Below are 24,035 nucleotides of genomic sequence, written 5' to 3'. Positions count from 1 at the left end.
TCCCTTCCCTCTTCAGGGAACCTCTGTGTCTGTTATATCCCTCCTGCTTGTGGTTTGCTGTGCTGGGGGTTTGGCTCCCTACCTAGTTTCTGTCCCTCCTACACTTCTCGGTGTGATCTCTTTATGTCTTTATCTGTAAAATAGCTGTTCTACCAGTGTCTGGATGTGTCTGTGGGAGGAGGTGAACTTAGGATCCTCCTTTCCCACCATCTTCCTGAGATCTCTAGTAGGTAGCCTTTTCATTATGTTGATGGTTTCCTTTGTTGTGCAGAATGCTTGTTTATTTATTTTGCTCATTTCCACATCAGTTAGTCAGTCTTTTTCTTCTTTATTCTGACTAGAAGTCCTTTGTCAGATAAAAGCATTGCAGGTAGCTTCTTCCAAATAGTGTATTCTGGTTAACAGAATTCCTTAATTTTATTGTGAACCAGTTTATCTCTTATTTTATGGCTTTTTGAGTCCTGTTTAAGAAAACTTTGCCTATCCCAAGGTTTTGAAGATAATTCTACTTTATCTTTCAGGAGCCTCTTTGTTTTACCTTTCACATTTCCATTTCAAATTAATTTTAATTCAAATTAATTTTTGAGTGTGGTGTGAAGATTCATTTTTTTCTTTATAGATATTTAGTTGACCCAGCACCCTTTATTGAAAAGACCATTCTTATTTCTACTACTATACAGTGCTACCTTTGATGTGAATCAAGTGTCCATAAATGCATGGTTGTTTGGGATTATATTGTGTTCCACTAAGCTATTTGTCCATCCTTGTATCAATAACTCATTATTTTTTTAAAAAATATACAGCTATAGTGCTGTTGTTGTTTTAAGATTTAGTTTATTTATTTGACAAAGAGAGAGAGAGATCACAAGCAGGTGGAGAGAGAGGGGGAAGCAGGCTCCCCACCAAGCCGAGACCCCAATGCGGGGCTTGATCCCAGGATCCCGAGATGATGACCCGAGCTGAAGGCAGAGGCTTAACCCATTGAGCCACCCAGGTGCCCCTCAATAACTCATTCTTAATTACTATACTTTTATAAAAAGTTTTAATACAGTTCTAGAAATCCTCCCACTTTATCATTTTTTAAGATTGTCTTATTGTTGTCTCTTTTCATTTCTGCATGAATTTTATAAATCAGGTTATCAAGACACACACACACACACACATACACACACACACACACCACTACTGGGATCTCATTAAAATTGCAGTTAATCTATAGATCAATTTGGGGAGAATTAACACTGTTACAATATTGAGTCTTACAAACTATGTACCTGGTATATCCATTTATTGAGGTCATCTTTAATTTCTCTTGCTGATGCTTAATAGTTTTCTGTGTAGAAGACCTGTGTATTTACTCATTAGTACTTGATGTTTATTTGATGCCTTTGCAAATGGTATCTTTTTGAAAATTTCATTTTAATTGCTTATTATAGAGGTACAGAAGCACAATTAACCCTGTAAATTTACTTATTTATTTTAAGAGCTTATTTGTAGGTTCTTTTGGATTTTCTATATATACACCACTACGTTGTATGTAAGTAGTGACAGTTTTATTTCTTCCTTTCCAATTCTTAAATCTTTTATTTCTTTTTCTTTCCTTACCATAACGGCTAAGACTGTCAATACAATGTTGAAAGACACAGTCACAACAGGTATTCTGATTTCTAATCTTAGGGAAAGTTTTTAATATATATTTTTTTTCCTCAATCTCCTACTCCCCTCGTCCTTCACAGCCCGATCAGTCCTCGTCCCTCGCACCTTACCCCCAAGTTTTTAATATTTTATCATTAAGTATGATATTTGCTGTAGTTTTGAAAATATGCATTATTAGATTAAGGAAGTGTTCATCTTTTTTTTTAGTTTGCTGAATGTTCTTTCTTTCATTCTTTAAAAAAGATTTTATATTAAGTAATCTCTACACCCAATGTGGGGCTTGAACTCACAACCCTGAGATCAAGAGTCACATGCTTTTCTGCCTGAGCCTGCCAGGTGCCTCCAATTTTTCTTTTTTTTTAATCAGGAATGGATGTTGAATTTTAACAAGTGTTTATTCCGTACCTATTAAACATGATTTTCCACTTTTATTCTGTTAATGCGTTGAATCACACTGATTTTTCAACCTTGCAGTTTTTAATAAGTCCAAGTGGTTGTAATTTTTTCTATTTATATGTTGTCAGATTCATTGAGCTAGTTATCTTATTTACTGTATTTGTATCTGTAATTATAAAAGAAATTAACCTGCAATTTTCTCTTTTTTTTTGGTAATACCCTTGTTGTAATGCTAGTCTCATTCAAAGACTTGGGAAGTTTTCCTCTTTCTATTCTCTGAATAAATTTGTGTAAGATTGCTGTCATTTCTTCCTTAAATGTTAGACTTCACCAATGAAACCATTTAAGCTGAGAACTTTTCTCTGAGGGAAGATTTTATTTTATTTTTAAAAAAGATTTACTTATTTTAGAGTGAGAGTGGGTGAGAGAGCACATGCAAGTGGGGGGAGTGGCAAAGGGAGAGAATCTTTAAGCAGACTCCCCACTGAACCCTGAGAGAAGATTTTAAACTGTTGATTTAATTTATTGCCTAGATGTAGAATTCAGCTTTCCTATTTCTTCTTTCGTCAATTTTGATACTTTGCATTTTCCGAGGATTTGTCTATTCATTTAAATATCAGAATTTACTAACATAAATTTGTCATAATATCCTTTTATTTTTATTGTTGTAAAAAACACAGAACATGAAATTTGCCATCTTAACCATTTTTTAAAATATCTTATTTCTTTGTCAGAGAGAGAACGAGAGCGAGCACACAAGTGGGGGAGGGACAGAGGGAGAATCAGGCTCTGCACTGAGCAAAGAGCCCGATGTGGGATTTGATCCCAGGACCACCCTGGGATGATGACCTGAGCCAAAGGCAGATGCTTAACCAACTGAGCCACCCAGACGACCCTCATCTTACCCATTTTTAAGTGTATCATTCAGTAGTGTTGAGTATTTTCACATTGTTGTGAAATACATTTCCAGAACTTTTTCATCTTGCAAATCTGAAACTCTATACCTATTAAAGGACTTCCTTATCCCTCCTTCCACCAGCCCTTGGTAACCACTATTCTACTTTCTATTTTTATAAATCTGGTCTTATTACTTCTTTTAATGCATATAGGTTCTATAGTGATACCTGTTTTCATCCCTGATACTGGTCATTTGGGTCTTTTTATTATTTTAAGATTTTATTCATTTATTTGAGAGAGAGAGTGTGAGTGAGTGAATAAGAAAGCATACAAGCAGGGGCAGAGGGAGTGGGAGAGGGAGAAGCAGGCTCCCCTGCTGAGCAAGAAGCTGGTGCTTGACCCCAGGACCCCAGGACCATGGCTTGAGCCAAAGGGAGACACTTAACTGACGGAGCCACCTGAGCCACCCAGGCATCCTGGGTCTTTTTTCTTGATAGCAGAGATCTGCTAGCTTTATTTATTTATTTATTTATTTATTTTAAGATTTTATTTATTTATTTGACAGAGAGATCACAAGTAGGCAGAGAGGGAGGCAGAGAGAGAGAGAGGGAAGCAGGTTCCCTGCTGAGCAGAGAGCCCGATGCGGGACTCGATCCCAGAACCCTGGGATCATGACCTGAGGCAAAGGCAGAGGCTTTAACCCACTGAGCCACCCAGGCGCCCTCTGCTAGCTTTATTAATGGTAGTTTTCATTTTTTTAAGATTTTATTTATTTATTTGACAGAGAAAGAGAGATCTCAAGTAGGCAGAGAGGCAGGCAGAGGGAGAGGGGGAAGCAGGCTCCCTGCTGAGCAGAGAACCTGATGCAGGGCTCGATCCCAGGACCCTGAGATCATGACCTAAGTCAAAGGCAGGGGCTCAACCCACTGAGCCACGGAGGTGCTCCAATAGTCTTTTTCAAGAAACAATTTTGTGCTTGGCTGTTTTTTTTCCCCTCTTATATATTTGGTTCCCAACTGAATTCATTTATGCTCTTTATTATTTCCTTTATTTGACAGGAATGCTTAGAGCAGTGACTTCTAGCCATTTTTTCTGTTCTAATATATGCATTTAAGGTCACAGACTTTCCTCTAAATGGATTTAGCTGCATCAGCCACGTTTTGATAATTTCCACTGCAATTTTGTCTCAAGCTTTCTTTTTTCTTTTTTTTTTTTTTTTAAGTAGGCTCCATGCCCACTGTGGAGCTTGAATCCATAGCCCTGAGATCAAGAGTCAGAAGCTCTACCAACTGAACCACCCAGACACCCCTGACTTATAAGCTTTTTAGAAATATATTACCAGAGGGGTGCCTGGCTGACTCAGTTGGCGGCAAATGTGACTGTTGATCTTGGGAGCTGTGGGTTCAAGACCCAAGTAGAGATTACTTAAGAAAAATAAAATCTTAAAAACAAAAAAGAGGTATATTACTTGATTTCAAATATTTAGGGATCATTTTAATTACCTTTTCACTATTGATTTCTAAATTAATTCCACTGGTCGGAAAACATACTCTGTATGATTTCAATCCTTACAAATTTGTTGAAATTTCACCCAGTATATGGTCTATTTTAGTAAATGCACTTGAAAATAATATATAATCTATAGTTGATGAGTGCTACATATATGTCAATTAGATCTTTGCTAATTGTGCTGTTCAAATCCAGATCCTTGATGAGTATTTGTATGCTTGTTAAAAAGAGGTGTGTTTAGGGGTGCTTGGGTGGCTCAGTGGGATAAAGCCTCTGCCTTCAGCTCAGATCATGATCCCAGGGTCCTGGGATTGAGCCCCACATTGGGCTCTTTGCTCCTCAGGGAGCCTGCTTCCCCCTTCTCTCTCTGCTTTCCTCTCTGCCTACCTGTGATCTCTGTCTGACAAATGAATAAAATAAAAAGTCTTAAAAAAAAAAAGAGGTGTGTTTAAATTTCCCACTATGATGCTGAAATTACTGGTCCTTTGAGATCTACCCATTTTTGCTCCAGATGTTTTGAGGATATATTAGGTACACAAAATTTAGAATTATTTTCTTCATGACAGATTAACTTTTTCATCATTATGAAATGTCCTCTTTGTCTTAAAGCATATTTTGTCTGCTATTTATATAAAAAAAGATTTTCTTTTGATTAGTGTTTACATGGTATATATTCTTCTATCATTTTACTTTCAACACTCCTGTCATCTTATATTAAAGAAGTATCACAAATATGTAGACTTATGTGTGTATTTATAAATTTTAAATTGTCTATCTTTATATTTGAATATTTAATCATCATTTTATATTCATTACTGACATACTGGGATACAAATTTACTATATTAATCCTTTCTATTTGTCCCTTCTGTTCCACCTTCTTTTGTGCTTTAAAAAAAAAGTTTCCTCTTCCTTTGGATAATTTTATTATTCTATTTTTTCCTCTATAAGTTTATTATATCTTATTTTCCTATTCTTTTAGTGGCAATACTAGCCTAGAGACTATTTTACTACTTTGTTAGTCATTACCCTAATTACAACGTGTATCTGATTTTTTAAATTAATTTATTTTAAAAATATTTATTTATTTATTTATTTGAGAGAGATGTGAGCATGCACATGAGCTGGGGAGAGGGGCAGAGGGAGAGTGAGAAGCAGACTCCCCACTGAATGGGGAGCCCTATGTAGGGCTCTCTTTATCCCAGGACCCTGAGGTCATAACCTGAACCAAAGACAGATGCTTAACTGACTGAGCCACCGAGGCACCCCTATAGTTTTTTTTTTTAAGGAAAATAGGGGGACACCTGGGTGGCTCAATTGGTTAAGTGGCTGCCTTTGCCCAGCATCCTGGGATCGAGTCCCACATTGGGCTCCTTGCTCAGCAGGGAGCCTGCTTCTCCCTCTGCCTCTGCTGCCACTGTGCCTGCCTGTGCTCTCTCTCTCTCTCTCTCTCTCTCTCTCTGACAAATAAATAAAATCTTAAAAAAAATAAAGTAAAATATGAAGTATTGGTGAGGCCGTAGAAAAACTGTAACCCCTGTACACTACTGGCCGGAATGTAAAATTTTTCAGCCATTGTGGGAAACATTTTGGAAGTTTCTCCAAAACAAACACAGAATTACCATAGGACTTAGCAATTTCATACTTACATGAAAAGAGAGATGCAAACAGATTCTTGTACAGCAATTCCTAGCAGCATTATTCACAATAGCCAAAGTTGGAAGCAGCTCAAATGTCCATCAGCAGACAAATGGATGAACAAACTGTGGTATACAAACACACACATATATACACACATACATACACACACACAATGAACTATTAGCCATAAAATGGCATGAAGTACTGATTCATGCTGCGATGTGGATTATTCCTGAAAACATTATCCTAAGTGAAAGAAGACAGACCAGAAGATCACATAATTTGTATGATTCCATTTATATGGGCTATCTAGACTAGGTATAGCAATAGACAGAACACAGATAGGTATTTTCCAAAGGCTGGACAGGAGGGTTGGAATGAAGAACAACTACTTTATGCATAGGGGTTTGCTTTTTGGGGTGATAAAAACTTCTTAAAACTGGATAGAGGTGGTGATCATACAACTGTGTGAATATACTAAATGCCATTTGCCACTTTAAAGTGGTTAATTTTATGTTATGTGAATTTCTTCTCAATTAAAAAGGCATCTTTTTTCTCTAACTTTTTTTTTTTTTTTTAAGATTTTATTTTTTTTGACAGACAGAGATCACAAGTAGGGAGACAGGCAGGCAGAGAGAGGAGGAAGCAGCCTCCCCACAAAGCAGAGAGCCTGACATGGGGCTTGATCCCAGGACCCTGGGATCACGACCCAAGCTGAAAGTAGAGGCTTTAACCTACTGAGCCACCCAGGCGTCCCTTCTCTGTTTTCAAGATTTTCTTTTCCTTTTTTTTTTTTTTTTTTTAGTTTACTATGACGTATCTTGGTGTTTTTTTGTTTTGTTTTGTTTTGTTTTTCTCATATCTGTGGTTTGTCAGTTTTGGAAAATTCTCAGCCATTTTCTCTTCAAATATTGCTTCTGCTTCAATCTTCTTTCCTTCTATGACCTGACCCGAATTGCAGGTGTGTTAGGTTTTTTTCATCCTGATCTAAATTCTCTTGTGTGACCCTTCACCACCACCTTTTTGTATTTTCCTTCCCTTTTTCCTTTTGTGCTTCAGTCGAATATTATCTCCTGACCTGTATTCCAGTTCACATATCCTTTCTTTGGCAATGTTAAAGGTTCTGTGAGGTTCTTACTGTCAGTTCTCACATTCCATTGACTTTTTTTGGTAGGGGGGCTGTTTCTATTTATTTCTGAAATTATCCATCTTGTCTTCAGTTTCCTGAGCATACTTAGAGTTATTTTTAAAGTCTATGTTTGGGGTGCCTGGGTGGCTCGGTGGGTTAAAGCCTCTGCCTTCGGCCCAGGTCATGATCTCAGGGTCCTGGGATTGAGCCCCGCATTGGGCTCTCTGCTCGGCGGGAAGTCTGCTTCCTCTGTCTCTGCCTGCCTCTCTGCCTACTTGTGATCTCTGTCAAAAAAATAAATAAAATCTTTAAAAAAAAATAAAGTCTATGTTTGATATTTCTGATATTTGTATTTCTGTGGCTCTATTTCTATTCTTTGTTTTTTCTCCTTTTTGGTTGTTTTGTCTTCTAGTATGCCTGGTATTTTTTATTCATTTATTTGTTTTGGACTGTACATATGAAAACTGCAGAGATCTGAGGCTGCTGGTGGTAGTATCTTCTTCTGGAGGATTTCCACATATCACCTGAGGCTATGGGCATATCCTTTCTTCCAATTATAAATTAAGCAGATTCAAAGTTAGGCTTCAGTCTTTGAAAAAGTTAGTTAAATTCTGGTTCAACCTCTACCTAGTTCAAGGGTACAGCCCTTGGGGAACCCCAGTGGAAAGTCTAGGGTGTTTATCAGGGCTCATTGCTCTTTGTGGTCTCTGAACTCAAGGTTATGTCTTGCAAGTCCAGTAAGACTGCCTGAGCTGTCCTCATCAGTCATTCAGACCCCACATTCTGGTTACTTCTCAGCCATTGTTCATGAATTGGCAAATGCCTCAAAAAGAAAAGCAGTGTTGAACATCAGGTCCATATTGCTGCACTTCCCTTTCCTCTGGGCTCTTGACTTCTCAAGTCCTCACCACACTGATAGGTCTTCAATGCTTTAAAGTAAAACGTTAAAAAAGTTTTTTCCATATTCTCTGGTTGTGCTAGGTATGATGTTTGAACTACAACAGGTTAGTATGACATTACCAGAAGCAGAAATGTGATCAATTTATTATCAATGGCTTAGAACTCCCCTTCATGTGGGTTAAAGTTTTTCTAGACTTTAGAATCTTAAATCTGATTAAAGTAATTAAAAAATAAAATAGGGACGCCTGGGTGGCTCAGTTGGTTAAACAGCTGCCTTCGGCTCAGGTCATGATCCCAGTGTCCTGGGATCGAGTCCCACATCGGGCTCCTTGCTCAGCGGGGAGCTTGCTTCTCCTTCTGCCTCTGCCTGCCATTCTGTCTGCCTGTGCTCGCTCTCTCCCCTTCTCGCTCTCTGATAAATAAATAAAATCTTAAAAATAAATAAATAAAATAAAATAGAGAAGATTTTGTAATTCTCTGAAAAATATAAGTACTTGATTATGTGTGCTGTTCTATTTGCTGTTTTCTTTCTTGCACAGTTAGACCATAAATTTATGGGTACAACTCAGATATATTTTATCTTCCTCTTTTCCCATTATGCCAGTAGACACTCCATAGAATTCAATTGATTAGCATGAAAACTATCCAATCACATCACTAATTTGTATCCAGATGGTTTTCTTTCTTTCTTTCTTTCTTTCTTCTTTTCTTTTTTTTTTTTAAAGATTTTATTTATTTATTTGACAGACAGAGATCACAAGTAGGCAGAGAGGCAGGCAGAGAGAGAGAGGCTCTCGCTGAGCAGAGAGCCCGATGTGGGGCTCGATCCCAGGACCCTGGGATCATGACCTGAGCCAAAGGCAGAGGCTTTAACCCACTGAGCCACCCAGGTGCCCCAAGATGGTTTTCTTTTTAATATTTTATTTATTAGTTGCACTAGTTCACTAGAGGCAACGCTACTGACTGAGAGAGAGAACGAGACAGAGACACAGGTAGGCAGAGTGTCCGGCAGAGGGAGAGAGAGAAGCAGGCTCCCCACTGAACAGAGAGCCCTATGTGGGTCTTGATCCCAGGACCCTGGGATCATAATTTGAGCTGAAGGCAGATACTTAACTGACTAAGCCACCCAAGCATCCCTGTATCCACATAGTTTTAACTCCCCTACCAGGAAATAAAGAGGGTTTTTGCATGAAGAAACAGACAAGAGGGGTGCCTGGCTGGCTTGGTTGGAAGAGCATGTGACTTTTGATCTCAAGTCATGAGTTTGAGCCCTACTTTGGATATATAGAGATTACAAAAAAAAAAAAAAAAAAAAAAAAAAAGAATAACCTTAAAATAAAAAAAGACACAGATAAGAAGCTACAAATTAACCATCACTTGCTACTTCTGTGTATATCACTGGTTTTGGTAGTTATACAGCCTTTGTAAGGATTATAAAATGTTTAGGGCAACTGAAATGTCCATCAATTAAGAACTGATTCACTATACAATGCATTTATCAATCTTATAAAGAATGAGGCAGACAGATCCATATGTACTGATGTGGAATAACTGCCAAATACTGGGTAGGAAGAGAATGATGGTCCACATACTCTGTTTTGGCAAACCCACTGCTTCCTATATTCTTGGTCTCAAATTGTGTTAAGTAGTTATTTTCTGATTGAGTTCTAGCAAACTTCAAATGGAAGTCTGTCTATGCTTTGAAAGTGCAAGCTTTTGTGAGAAGAAATTTCAGATAAAATTAAGAGAATTGCTCATGTAGATGCAAAGAGGGACCAGAACTCTGTAGAGCAGAGCCACTTAAGGAGAAACTTTAAAGGTTAAGGTGAAGACAGGAAGCATTCACAAAAGTACAAGTTCTAACTGCTTACAAATGTAACCATTAGAGCATCTTGTGACCATATTTGTGAGCTCCCTTCCTGAGGTTTCTGCACTTAAATGGTATAAAGTTTTCTTCACTGATGTTACATTGATTCTTAAAATACTGTGTGCTAATTTGTTGCTATGGTTAACCAGATTCCCAAGTCACCTGTGGCCCTCCTCTGTGGATATAAGGTATGGGTTCTTTCATATGGCAGAAAGCCTGAAAATCGTCTTTGTTTGTTGGTTTTAAACTTTTGGGCTAAAGGAAATTTAATAGATTGGTGACCAATCAATACCTTGTCCTAAAACTATGTGCAGAAGAGATTTTTGGTTGGGAGAAGAACAATGTGTATATCATGTTAACAATTATCAAAATACATTTGAGAGACTATGCTCATAGATGCACAAAACCTCCCTGGAAGGGCACACATGACACCAAGGCAATAGAAATTGCTGGAAGAAGCCCAGGATCGGCACCATGGTAGGAGGGAGATATAGTACACTTTGGAACTTTTCTTTCTTTCTTTCTTTTTTTTTTTTTTACTATTAGCATGTGATTCAGGAAAATAATTTTAGATGATTTCTGAATACAAGGAACAAGGGCTGAAAAGGGAGAGACTTATAATTTCTATATAATTTCACAACAGCCCTTCAAGATAGGTGTGTTATAACAGAGAGACAAAGTAACTGGCCCCAAATCATCAAGCTAGAAGTAGGATACAGCTAAAGCTGAATTCAAAGCAAAGGTATCTTTCAGTTTTATATTCTTTAAAAAGCAAGTACCTTGGATTGCAGTTATGACCAAACAGCAAAAACATTTAACACTTAAGTTTAATTGATATGATTCATTTATACGATTTATTTTTATTTATTTATTTTTTAAAGGTTTTATTTATTTATTTAATAGACAGAGATCACAAATAGGCAGAGAGGCAGGCAGAGAGAGAGAGAGGAAGGGAAGCAGGCTCCCTGCTGAGCAGAGAGCCCGATGCTCGATCACAGGACCCTGGGATCATGACCTGAGCTGAAGGCAGCAGCTTAACCCACTGAGCCACCCAGGCGCCCCTCATTTATACAATTTAATTTAAACTCCCCAGATCCAATATTATGGACTGATTTTTTAAAAAGATTTTATCTATTTGACAGGCAGAGATCACAAGTAGACAGAGAGGCAGGCAGAGAGAGAAAGAGAGAGAGAGAGAGAGAGGAGGAAGCAGGCTTCCCTGCCGAGCAGAGAGCCCGATGCAGGGCTCAATCCCAGAACCCCAGGATCATGACCCGAGCCGAAGGCAGAGATTTTAACCCACTGAGCCACCCAGGCCCCCCACTATTGACTGATTTAAGAGTTTTTTTATGCTGTATAATGAATGGCTGTGGTAAATGAGAAGGCATACTTTTTCTAAGGTAATCAAAGTTCAATTAAAATTCAGAGACTTTCCAGGGTGCCTGGGTGACTTAGACGGTTAAGCATTTGATTTCTGACTTCGACTCAGGTCACGATCTCAGTATAGTGAAATCAAGTGCTCCACTGGGCTCCGTGCTGGGCGTGGAGCCTGCTTGAGATTCTCTCCCTCTTTGAAAAAAAAAAAAAAGACTTTCCAAGGACTTTCTGAAGGTATTGGTAACAATTCTGATTTTATTTTTTATAAATATTTTATTTATTTATTTGACAGAAAGAGACATAGTGAGAGAGGGAATACAAGCAGGGGGAGTGGGAGAGGGAGAAACAGGCCTCCTACCAAACAGGGAGCCTGAATCGGGCCTCCACTGGAGGACCCTGTGATCATGACCTGAGCCAAAGGCAGATGCTAAACGACTGAACCACCCAGGACCCCCTACAGCTCTGATTTTCATAAAATCACAATGTTCTTACTGCTTTTCCTTCTTTCCCAGAAATTTAAAAAAGATTATGTAAGTGAAGGCAGACAGGTCTTCAATGCTCAGTGCTATTCTATGACCAAGAGACTCAATTAGGTAACTGAAGGACCTGACAATTTACGAGGACTACTCTCACTATGGAAACCTCCCTGTGTTCCTATAATTAATGTAAACAGTATAATCTATAAATCTGCATCTCGTGTTTTCTTCAAGAAATTAGACTATGCTTACACCTGCTTTATCCTGAGGCAGCAAGAATTTCCTTCAGCTGAGCTGAGGGGGAGGGGCGGTGCCTGGCTGTGGGTAGAGGCTCCAACCCCCTCCTGAGAGGCCTTTTCTCCTATTTTCGCCGTATAACTCCTAGCCTCACCGCAGGCTCTATCTCCAGAATCAGGCCCCTGTATGTGCTCACAAGCGGCAAAGCTTTCTTTTATCACCACGCCTTGGGCCTTGTGGTAAGGGCACCTGTTGAAAGTGATAAATGACTAGAATTTTCAAGTCAAGCTTCCCTCTTAGAAAACAGGAAATGGTGCTTGAGGCCAGATAGCTTTTCCAAGAGTCCTTTCAAAGGGCTTGACTTCTCACCTGGAAGGGAGGTCTGCTGGAAGAGCATCGGGGAAAGGCAGTGGTGCTCAATGGACCCTTATGCTGAGCAGGAGACCAGCTGCAAAACCTCAGTGGGGTGGGGACCTTCTTGGGCTGGGGGTTGTTGGGGCAAGGCTTTCCCATCATCCCCACTGGGATGGACTTTTAGGGGTCAATTATTTTTTCTTCCTTTGTTAAAGATTAAATTTATTCATTTAAGAGAGAGAGAAGGCAGATAAGCAGGAGGAGAAGCAGGATCGGGAGTAGCAGACTCCCTGCTGAGCCAGCCAGGAGGCCCAAGGGGGGCTTGATCCCAGGACCTGGAGATCATGACCTGAGCCGAAGGCAATGCTTAACCACCTGAGCCACCCAGGTGCCTCCAGAGGGGAGCAACAAGTACTACGGGTCAACACCCCTCACCAGATGGATTCACAGATGGTACTGAGGAGGACGGTACACTGAGGGGGAGACGCTGACGCTGGGAGAGGCTACGGGACCAACCCGGCCAGGAAGGGGTGAGCCCAGGTTCACGGCCCAGCAGCCGGATCACATATCTGAATGTGCAGCGCACAGCAATCTAAACACTGGGCAGCGGCTACTTGGTGCATTTCAGTTTATTTAGCAGGGCCAAAGTGTAGGTCAAGTACTCAGAGAGGATGCAAATGCAATTTGTTTTGCCCCAAGCCGGGACTCCGCAAGAATTCTGCATGAGCTGCAGTTGCGAACCTCCTCATCTGCCTGGGGCTGTTCACCCGACTTCCAACTGTGGAGGACAAGGGCGCGGGAAGCCCAGTTCAGCCTGGGAGCCCGAGTCTCAGCATGCACGTATACACGCTCTGCAGTAAATGCCATTCATTCATGCGTGCATTCATTCATTTTAAGATCTTTTTTAATTTTTAAAAATTTATTTGACAGAGAGACAGTGAGAGAAGGAACACAAGCAAGGAGAATGGGAGAGGGAGAAGCAGGCTTCCTGCTGAGCAGGGAGCCGGATGTGGGGCTCGATCCCAAGACTCTGGGATCATGACCTGAGCTCAAAGCAGACACTTAACCATTGGGCCACCCAGGCACCCCAACAAATGCCATTTAAATAGTGTGGGTGACTCTGCCTGTGGCTCCGAGGCAGGAGCGCCTGCCCTGCAGTGATGGGGACACAGGCCTCTCAAGTCCCTGCGGCGGTCCCTGGTCCAATGAGTCAGAGCCATGTTTCAAATGTCATTTGGATTCTGCCCTTTATAAAACCTTTCCAACCCCTAAGATGCCCCAGCTCTCTACTGTAGTTGGGAACAAGCAGGTGAAATGCCCCTCTCAGGATCTGAACCCAAGGAAACCGTTTGTGCCTTGGGAGTTCTGCATGAGCTTTCCTGGTCCAACTGCCTCGGCTGCTCGTTTCAGCCCTGGGTGGTGTGTGGTGGGTGGTGTGTAGGGGTCACGGGGAAAGGAGGTTCCTGGAGGGAGGGGTCAGTCAGGCCCAACTGCCTGTGCCCTGAGCTTAGGGCCCGCCTCTGGGGGGAAAGGGTGCCATCTTGAGGCAGAGTGCAGCGACCCCTTTCCCCTTGGTTAAGCGAGACCAACCTTGTATTTTCCTCAGCTTCATGAGAAGCTTTGAGAAAAAGAAAACAAGAGTGAGGGCACTGGATAGGTTTAACGGATTTACTAGATTTCTCCTGTTTCCTGGAGCCCCATCAGTGACTGGCCTGTCTGCTGCCACCACCTGTGCACATCCAGCCTGGGCCTCTTTTCCTCACCTGGGTTTGCCTTTACCCTCCCTTAGCCTCAGTCTGAAATCGGGTTCAGCGGCCACCCTAGCTCTTACGACTTCTTCCCGCCTTTTCGAGTTCTCAGTGCTTCCCCCGTCTCTCTCAGTCTGGCCCAGTGGGTCTAAATGCACTGAGGCAGCTCTCTTGTACGGATGCTCTCCCGGGCTGGGTAAACACCCCCTGGAGATCTCCTTGCCCAGGGGTTTCTAGAAACTTCTCATTGGCCCCACTGTTTCCATCCTATTTCTTGCCTGCTGCCTACTGAAGGCACCTTCTCAGCTGGGATGTTCTCTAAGTCAGCACCTCTACCTACTTTCTTTAGTAAACCCATTATTTTAATTTCAGGAGACAGTCTGCACCTAATTCACACCTTCCAAAATGCACCTTGAGGCTCCCCACTGGAAAAGCCACGGATCTTATGATAGCCCCAGGACACCTTTCTTCCCGATCCTGCTTTGTCCTAAACACAAGGACATCACACTTCTCAGCCTTTCCTACCACCAAGCTTTGGGCACACGCGGGGCCTGTGGCCAGGACATCCCATGATCACTTTTCTATTTGGTGAGATTCTTCTCTAAGGCAAAACAGAATGGCGTTTAGAACACAGTGCTGGCAAGTTACTGGATTTCTCTAAACTTGTTTCCTTTTCTGTAAAATGGGGGTTAATAATAGGGTGTTGTGAGGATTAAATGAGTTAACGTGTGAAATGCTTAAAAGTGAGCCTACCACATAGTAAGCTATTATTATGATAATTTCCTTTAAAGATACATATACACACGTCTACAGAAAGAGAACGTGCGTCCATATGTGAGCTCAGCCCTCAAACAGTTCCCTGCATCCATCATCCTGGTTTTTCCCTGAACCTGTGAATTCCTTAAGGGCAAGAACCATTGGGGTGCCTGGGTGGCTCAGTGGGTTAAAGCCTCTGCCTTCGGCTCAGGTCATGATGTCAGGGTCCTGGGATCAAGCCCCATGTTGGGCTCTCTGCTCGGCAGGGAGCCTGCTTCCCTTCCTCTCTCTCTGCCCCCCTCTCTGCCCGCTTGTGATCTCTGTCAAATAAATTAAAAAAAAATCTTAAAAAAAAAAAAAAAAAAAAGAACCATACACACCACAGCAAATTCTGGCCCAACTGTCTCAGGGCTGAAGGGTAGCTGGGGGTCAGGGACACGGCCCCTGGGCTGCCTTGATTTCCTTCTCACTTTGCCACTTAATAGGTGAGCAAGCTTTGCCCAGTTTCTGGACATTCTCAAAGCCTCGTTTCTTCATTTCTAAAAGAGGAAAGTAACTCTCTCTTTGATTTGGATATTGCCAAGATAAAAATTATAATGGATATAAACCACTCAGCATGGTGCCTGTCACATCCCATGTGCTAGCTTCTGGCTGTCTCCTGTTCAGCCTCACCGAGGAGATCTAGAATAGCAGTTTCTAGTTCCACTGGATTTGTTTTGTTTATTGCTATTAGGTTCTATTCTAAAGTTGTCTTGATAAGGAATTTACTATAACCAAATATTTTCCTAGATAAAAAGTCAAAGAACCTTCAGGATTTTTCTTCTCAACTATTGAAAAAGTCTACAGTTACAACCCAGCTGGCCGAAGAGAAATTAGATTTCATTCTACCAGGCTTCAGTGGCTATAAATGCCTAAAGCCTGAGTATCAGGGAGGACCCACGGGCTGCTTTCCTGTGGAAGGACTTTGAACTACAGACTGTATTCCTACATACCACTGGTCCGTTGTAAGCACTGAGGCTGCCTTGAAATAAAACTCTTGAAAAACACTTTTTTGGGGAGGGTGTGTGTAAAGAACAAAAACACAGAAACAACCCATGTCTTAAGGATTACAAGGTTTTTCCAAGAAGGGCTTAAAACTGAGCTATCAATCTATTCCAGACTAACTTCTAGTCATTTTCTAATTTTTAACATCATAAACAAGAAATTACTCAACCTCCTACATCATTTCTATTTCATGAAGCTTTTTAGCTGGTAGCACTGTGATTATGAAGAAATTAGCGACTAGGTTTTGATGAAAATTTGAATTCTGGTTCTAAGGAACCAAAAAGCCCACTCAAAGGATAACATGTATGTAGATACATGACATACCACTTTCATAGTTACAGAGACCATGACTAATTGAAACATAAAAATTTAATGAAGCCAGTTAAATCCCAAAGCCACAAAACGGCAGATTCAAATTTCAGTGGTTGATATATCCTCCCTAAGATTGATGGAAAGCTCCATTCTCTTAATTCACTCATTTTCATTTCTTAGCTCTTATAAAAATTCTAGATTTGGCCCTGAATAGCACCTACTATTTTAAAAAAGTCTTACTCTCTCCTAGGGCTTGAAATAATGTGAAAAGGGTGAAAGTACACTAATAGAGACGATGGCATGGTCATTAAACAGTCCTACATCTCCTGACTGCTGATGAAGGAAAATAAGAATTCACCTTAAATGGGAAGGAGAGAGCAAAGACAACAAACCAGGTTAATTTTCACCGGGATAAAGTGAGGTGGGGAGGAACTATCTTACTAGTTTATGAAAATCTGCTTGAAGAAAAAAAATTGTAAGTATTAAGGAAGAAGCCAGCCTCAACGCTGCCCACTCCAGAGAATAAGGTCAAACATTCAGCTGAACTCTCTAGCACAGAGTTGGCTGGAAATATCAGGAGAGCAACTGAACCAGTCAATCTCAAGGGATAAAGATATACTGAATAACCTCTGTAGCTTCTAGAAATCCTTTAACCCCATATGAACCTAACAACAGAACCCCAGAATACATAAAGCAAAACCTAATACAACTAAAGGGAGAAACAGAAAATTCAATAAGGGGCTTGATCCCAGGACCCTGGGATCATGACCTGAGCTAAAGGCATATGCTTAACCAACTGAACCACCCAGGCACCCCCCCATTTTCAATAATAGGTAGAACTAGATAGCTGTAGACAAAAGAGGAAAAAAAGGTTTGAACAACACTATTAACCAGATAGACCTAACAGATGTCACAGAGCACTTATTCAGTAGAAAAATATATATTTTTTCTCAGGGTTCACATGGACTATTCTCCCGACGGACTATATGTCAGGCCATAAAACAAGCCTAAATGTATTTAAAATGATCAAAATCATACAAAGCATGTTCACCAACCACAAGGTAATGAAATTAGAAAGCCGTATGAAAAGGAAGTTTTGGAAATTCACATATTTTTTAAAGTTTTTTTTTTTTTAAGATTTAATTTATTTGAGAGAGAGTGAGAGAGCAAGCACAAGTGGAGGGAGAATCATAGGGAGAGGGACACTAAGACTCTGCACTCAGTGTGGAGCCCGATGAGGGCCGGATCCCAAAACCTCAAGATCATGACCTGAGCTGAAATCAATAGTTGGACACTTAACCAACTGAGCTACCCAGGCATTCCAACATGAGGGGTTTAAACAACATAATTCTAAACAACCAATGGATCAAAAGAGAAACCACAGGGGAAAGTAGAAAATACTCTAGGATAAATGTACAAAAACCACAACATATTAAAACTTATGGATGGCAAAACTGTGCTTGGATGAAAATTTAATAGTTGTAAGTGCTTGTAAGAAAGACCTGAAATTAATAACCTAATTTTCTACTTTAAGAAAAAAGAAAAAAACAAACAAAACTAGACCCAAAGCAAGCAGAGGAAAAAAATAACAAAGATCTGAGCAAAAATTAATGAAACAGAGAATAGAAAAATAGGCAAATCAGTGAAACCCAAAGCTAGTTCTTTGAAAAGGTCAAAATTTACAAACCTTTAGCTAGATAGACTTGGCAAAAAAGGACTCAAGTTACTAAAATAAGGAATGAAAGAGGGGACATTACTACCAACATTGCAGGAATTAAAAAAAGGTCATAAGGGAATCTTACAGGCAATGAGCTAGAAAACCTTGATGAAACAAATTACTACAGAGATAAAACTATAGAAACTGACTTAATTAGTAATAGAAAATATTAATAGATCTATAACAGGTAAAGAGAGGGAGAGTCAGTAATCAAAAAACTTCCCACAAGGAAAAGTCCACAGCCAAATGGCTTCACTAGTGAATTTTACCAAATAATTACATAGAACTAACACCAATCCTTCTCAAACTTTTCAAAAAACAGCAGAGGAGGAATTACTTCATAATTCATTATATGCGGCCAGCACTACACTGATAGTAAAGCCAAAGAAAGACATCACGAGAAAATTACAGGCAATCAATACCTTTTTTGAATATAGATGCATATTCCTCAGCAAATACCAGCAACCTGAAATCTGCAACATATAAAAACATAGTCCCATTGTGACCAACTGGGATTTATCCCAGGAATGCAAGGTTGATTCAATACTATGAAAATTGATCAATACAATATATTGTTATGATAAGGGACAAAACACACATAATCATCACAATAGGCATAGAAAAAGCATTTAACAAAATCTAAAAGTCGTGATAAAAACGCTCAGTAAGCTAAAACTAGAAGGGAACTTTTTTCAATCTGATAAAGGGCATCTATGAAAATCCCACAGCTAACATCATACTCAATGGTGATAGTCTGAAATCTTCCTCCCTGAGATCAGAAACAACACATGGATATCTGTTTGCTCCACTTCTATTCAACATTCTACTAATGGAAGGTCTAGCCAGGGTCAATTAAGCAAGAATATAAAATAAAAGCCATCCAGATTGGAAAGAAAGAAGTTAAAACTATCTTTATTTGCCAAAGAGATGACCTTTTATATAGAAAATTTTAAGGCATCCACTAAAAGACTATTAGTCCTAGTAAATGAGTTCAGTAAGAATGCAAGATCAATGTACACAAATCAATCATATTTCTATAGAAATTAAATAAATGGAGAAAGATATCTTCTGTTCATGGATTGAAAGACTATTTTTTTTTTTAAAGATTTTATTTATTTATTTGACAGACAGAGATCACAAGGAGACAGAGAGGCAGGCAGAGAGAGAGGAGGAAGCAGGCTCCCTGCTGAGCAGAGAGCCTGATGCGGGGCTCGATCCCAGGACGCTGGGATCATGACCTGAGCCGAAGGCAGAGGCTTTAACCCACTGGGCCACCCAGGCGCCCCTGAAAGACTATTTTTAATTTTACTGTTTTTTAAAGGATTTTATTTATTTGAGAGAGAGAGACAGAGGCAGAGAATGAATGAATGCAGCAAGGGGCAGAGGGAGAGGGAGCAGCAGACTCCCTGCTGAGCAGGTAGCCTGAAGCAGGGTTTGATCTCACGATCCTGAGATCATGACCTGAGTTGAAGTCAGATGCATAACTAACTGAGGCACCCAGGTGCCCTAATATATATATTTTTGAATTAAAAAAAAATTTTTTGGGGGGGGCACCTGAGTGGCTCAATGGGTTAAAGCCTCTGCCTTCGGCTTAGGTCATGATCACAGGGTCCTGGGATCAAGCCCCACATTGGGCTCTCTGCTCAGCATCCCTGCCCCCCCCCCCCTGCCTGCCTCTCTGCCTACTTGTGATTTCTATCTAATAAATAAATAAATAAAATCTTTTAAAAAGAAAAAAAAAATTCAAGTAGGTTCCATGCCCAGCATAGACTTGAACTTACAACCTTGAGATCAAGAACTGAGATGAGATCAAGAGAAGGATGCTTAACTTATTGAGCCACCTAGGCACCTCAAAAGACTTAATATTGTTAAGATGACACTACTACCTAAAACAATGCAGATTCAGCATAATCCCTATCAAAATGCCAGCTGGCATTTTTTGCAGAGATTGAAAAACTGATCTTAATTTATATGGAAATGCCATGGATCCTGGATAGCCAGAACAATCTTGAAAAAGAACAAGGTTGGGAGGAGTCACACTTCCCAACTTAAAAACTTACTACAAAGCAACAGTAAACAATATCATATGAAAATGACATAAGGACAGAAAGAGAGACCAGTGGAATAGAATTGAGAATCCAGAAATAAACTCATATATTATAGTTAACTGACTTTTGACAAGGGTACCAAGACCACTCCAAGGGTGGAAAGAATAATTTGTCCAGCAAATGGTACTAGGATAAATGGATAGTCACATGCAAAGAATGAATGTGGATCCCTACCTCACACCATATACATGTATTAACTCAAAATGGGCCAAAGACCCAAATACAAGAAAACTAAACAAGAGAACTGTTGGTTTTGTCACCTTGAATTAGACAATGTCTCAGACATGATCCCTAAAACACAAACCAAAGAAAAAAAACAGATAAACTGGGCTTCATCAAAATTAAAAACTTGTATCTTGAAAGATACTATCAAGAAAGCGAACAACTTAAGGAATAAGATAAAGTATTTATAAACCATATATCTGATAAGGGCCTAGTAATCTAGAATATATAAAGAACACTTACAACAAAATACCACCCAATCAAAAAAAAATGGGCAAAGGATTCAAAACTGACTTTTTCTGAAGACATTCATGGGGCCACAAGCACAGGAAAAGCTGCCCAACATCATTAGTCATTAGGGAAATGCAAATCAAAACTGTAACGAGATGGTTTTAAAAAGGAAAATAGTAAGTGCTAGTGAAGATGTGGAGACACGAACTTCTGTACACTGCTGGCGGGAACATGCAACTACAGTTCTTCTGGAGAACATTTTGGCCATTTTTCAACAAGTCAGAGCTACTACATGACCCAGCAATTCCGCTCCTAAGGACAGACCTGAGAGAACTGAAAAAATGTCCACAGAAACTTGTCCACTGATGGTCACAGCAGCATGATTCATGGTAGCCAAAAGAGGGAAACAATGAATGTCCATCACTGGAAGCATGGACGAACAGAATGTGGAATGCGTCCATATGACGGGAGTATTACTCAGCCACAAAAAAGAACCAGCAGGATTCATGCTGCAACATGGGAAAACTTGAAGATGTTATCCTACGTGAAAGAAGCCAGATGAAAAGGACTACATACTATATGATTCCGTTTCTATGAAAAGTCCAGAATGGGTAGATTCAGAGAGATAGACAGCAGATTTGTGGTTTCCAGACTGGCAGGGGGATGGGAGGGCTGAGAGGTTTCTGCTCTTGGGTATAGGGCTTCTTCTTTTGGGGGTGATGCAAATGTTCTGGAATTAGACAGATGGTTACACTACCTTGTGAATATACTAAAAACCACTGAAATGGCTTATCCTTTGCAAGGGTTAATTTTTATGGTGTGTGAATCGAAAGATAAAAACCTTCACCCCCTACTGACTGGTGAATGACTGGGGTTAGTGAACCCATTACCAGTGGGAGTAAGTTCTCATCTCTCAGAGATCCTGAAGTAAAAGGTGGAGAATTCATTGCTCAAAATGTTCACACATACCGATAACCCCTCAAGCACAGAATACAACAGAACATAAAATATTACAACATTTTCAATAATACAGCAAAAATATTTCATTTACACTCGTAAAATTGCTCTTTTCCAGCTTTTTAGAATTTGGTTTTTTTTTTTTATTTTTTTTTTATTTAAAGAATACTGTACAAACCAGGTGTAAACCCATCTTGGACAGATGTAATTTATTATTAATCAGTGTGTGTTCTGGAAAATTTTCCTTAGACTCATTCCTTCATCCCACCAATATTTATTGAGCACTTACTATGTGCAAAAGCACTCTACCACGCACAAGGGATGTGGTGGCGCGCAACACAGCTGAATGTCCCTGCTGCTGTGGGGCTGACGAAGTAGTAAGAGTCTCAGAGAGGACACTGAATCTGAAGAAAGGGAGACGGAGGAACCCCACCGAGGGTCCCGGCAGGCATTACCGCGAAGGACGTGCCCACGCTCCAGTCTCACTGGGGCATGGTCGGGACCGTGTGAAAATGCCAACAGTGTCACGGTTCCTTCTGGGGGGATTCGTGAGCACATGCTCTCTCTGGAACACATGCACACGAAATCGGGTGTATGTGATCTCCAGGGAGGCCTTTGGGACATGAGTGGGTCAATAACACTTGACAGCATGGTCTTTTTTTATTTTATTATTTATTTATTTTAATACAAAGCTTTGGCATTAGCAATTTTATGAAAAAATAAAATGTACTAAAAATAAACGCTTGTGTGGCATGATTGGTAAATGATGCACAAAAATAGGTTCTTTTTTCCTTCAAGGCAATCAGTCAGAAAGCAGTTTTTTTTTCTTCTTCAAAACCACTCTACCCTGTGGAATGAAAGGAAAAAAAAAAGACAGAGGTCAAGAATTAGTTAAAGGAGAGTTGCCAATATTTTAAAATAACAGAGAAAGTGATCTTCACTGAAGGGTGGCCTTGGGCTGTCCCCAAAGCCTTCCCAGCCCCGCTGGATAAAGCCAGTCAGCTCCTGGCACTTTCCTGAACTCAGCAGCTTCAGATTTGTGGTCAAGTGGCTCGGTCACCTTACACGTGTGTGTGTACTCCCAGCGGGACTGCGGGGAAAAGCCCAGGCTAACAGCATCTTGTTTAGCAATAAGGAGACAGTTACGACATCATTTACAATTTTTCCTGGTTTCATGCATGTTCTCAGGGCTGTGTGTCCTGAAATCTAGGTCTGTGTCTTTGCAACAGGATCCCCCATTTATGCTACAAACAAGAATGTCAGTCTTTACTGTGAAACGAATTCTGCAGAGGACAGGCTTCCAGTGGGGAAGGCCCTCTCAGTGGACTTGCCCAGACTGCGTGCATGCATGTCCCTCAGTCGGGAGCCCAACGGAACCCGGGGTCTTGGGCTAACGCTGCTCCCTTCAGCCTGGCTCTGTGGAACTGCCCTAGCTCCCCAAAGCCTTGCACAGCTGGTTCACTTCCTTGGTTCCCAATTCATGTCTTTAGCGGTGCTTTCTCTCCTCTCCTCTCTGCCCAGTTCCATATCTGCGTTCCTGACCTCTTCATCTTGATTTCCTCTCCTCCTCATGACTTCCTCCTTCAGCTCAGTATTTCACCTCACCCATCTTCCTGCCTCCAGTCTCTATAGGCCAGAGCGACTTCTCGTCCAGAGATCCTCTTTTTGCTGAAAGGCCTGACACACTGCCTGCCATTTACAAGAACCCAGTCCAAATTCAACACCACCTCTTCCAGCAGACACATCAAACCCACAACTCCCTGACTCTGCTCTACTTTTTCCTCTTTGTGCCCTAATTATACCCGGCCTGGTTCCTGAGTCACCTCCTCCAGGAAGACCTTGATGACTCCCCTGGGCCACAGTGGCAGTTCTGTGGCCTCTGTGTGACCCCAAGTAGCTGGGCCCTGTCTGTAGGCTCTCCCGTCCCTTCAGTGGGTGCCCTAAGCCTGAGCCCCGTGCAGGACAGCCCCTGCCCCACAGTGCCCCTGCAGGGCGAGGCCTGGTGCCTGGGGGTGCTGGGGACACTGAATGAGCCGCAGAAAGGCCACTCACCACTCCTCACAGAGCTCCGGACCTGACCGTTCACTGCAGCTCTGCTGAAGATCACACACTGATTTTATAAAACTTCCTCAGAGAAATCAGATATTAGAGGTCAGAACTTTGAATGGGTGAACCAAGATTTTTATACCTAATTTATTTGGCTGTTCTTCTAAGGACTATAAACTAATTCAGCCACAAGATTAAAGGTACTTGTGAAAACCAGAAATGACCACTATGGAGACAGAGCAGAAGTCCCATCAAAGTTCACATTTCCAGAAAACCGGCTAGCTCCTTCACCATGTGATGTGGAGCCCGTAAATGTCTCTCTGGAATGGTCACAGATAAGCAGCGTAAAGAGGTGGGCCCAGAAACACAGGCTTGAACCACAAGCCCTTCTTCCTAGGGTATTTCTCAGGGGATCCCCCAGCCCCTCTGGCCCCTGGGTTTATTTTGTGTATATAT

At 40.9% G+C, this 24,035-nt stretch overlaps 1 protein-coding gene across 3 annotated transcripts in view; it reads right to left on the bottom strand.

Moving 5' to 3' along the window:
- Positions 1–24,035, bottom strand: part of RNF130 (ring finger protein 130) — a 141,093-nt gene that overhangs the window by 15,609 nt on the left and 101,449 nt on the right. For 2 of the 3 annotated variants that reach the window (XM_082723609.1, XM_082723607.1), the window contains one exon: positions 22,189–22,380. The exons of the other annotated variant lie outside the window; for it this stretch is intronic. In XM_082723609.1, coding sequence (XP_082579735.1) covers positions 22,376–22,380 — 5 coding nt within the window. In that variant the 3' untranslated portion in view covers positions 22,189–22,375. Of the gene's footprint in view, positions 1–22,188; positions 22,381–24,035 lie in introns of those variants that run through there. 3 annotated transcript variants of the gene reach the window in all.

This window comes from Mustela nivalis (assembly GCF_964662115.1).
Source record: "Mustela nivalis genome assembly, chromosome: 3".
NCBI lineage: Eukaryota > Metazoa > Chordata > Mammalia > Carnivora > Mustelidae > Mustela > Mustela nivalis.
The sequence above is the reverse complement of the archived record's forward strand: the minus strand, read 5'-3'. Positions and strand labels throughout refer to the sequence as shown.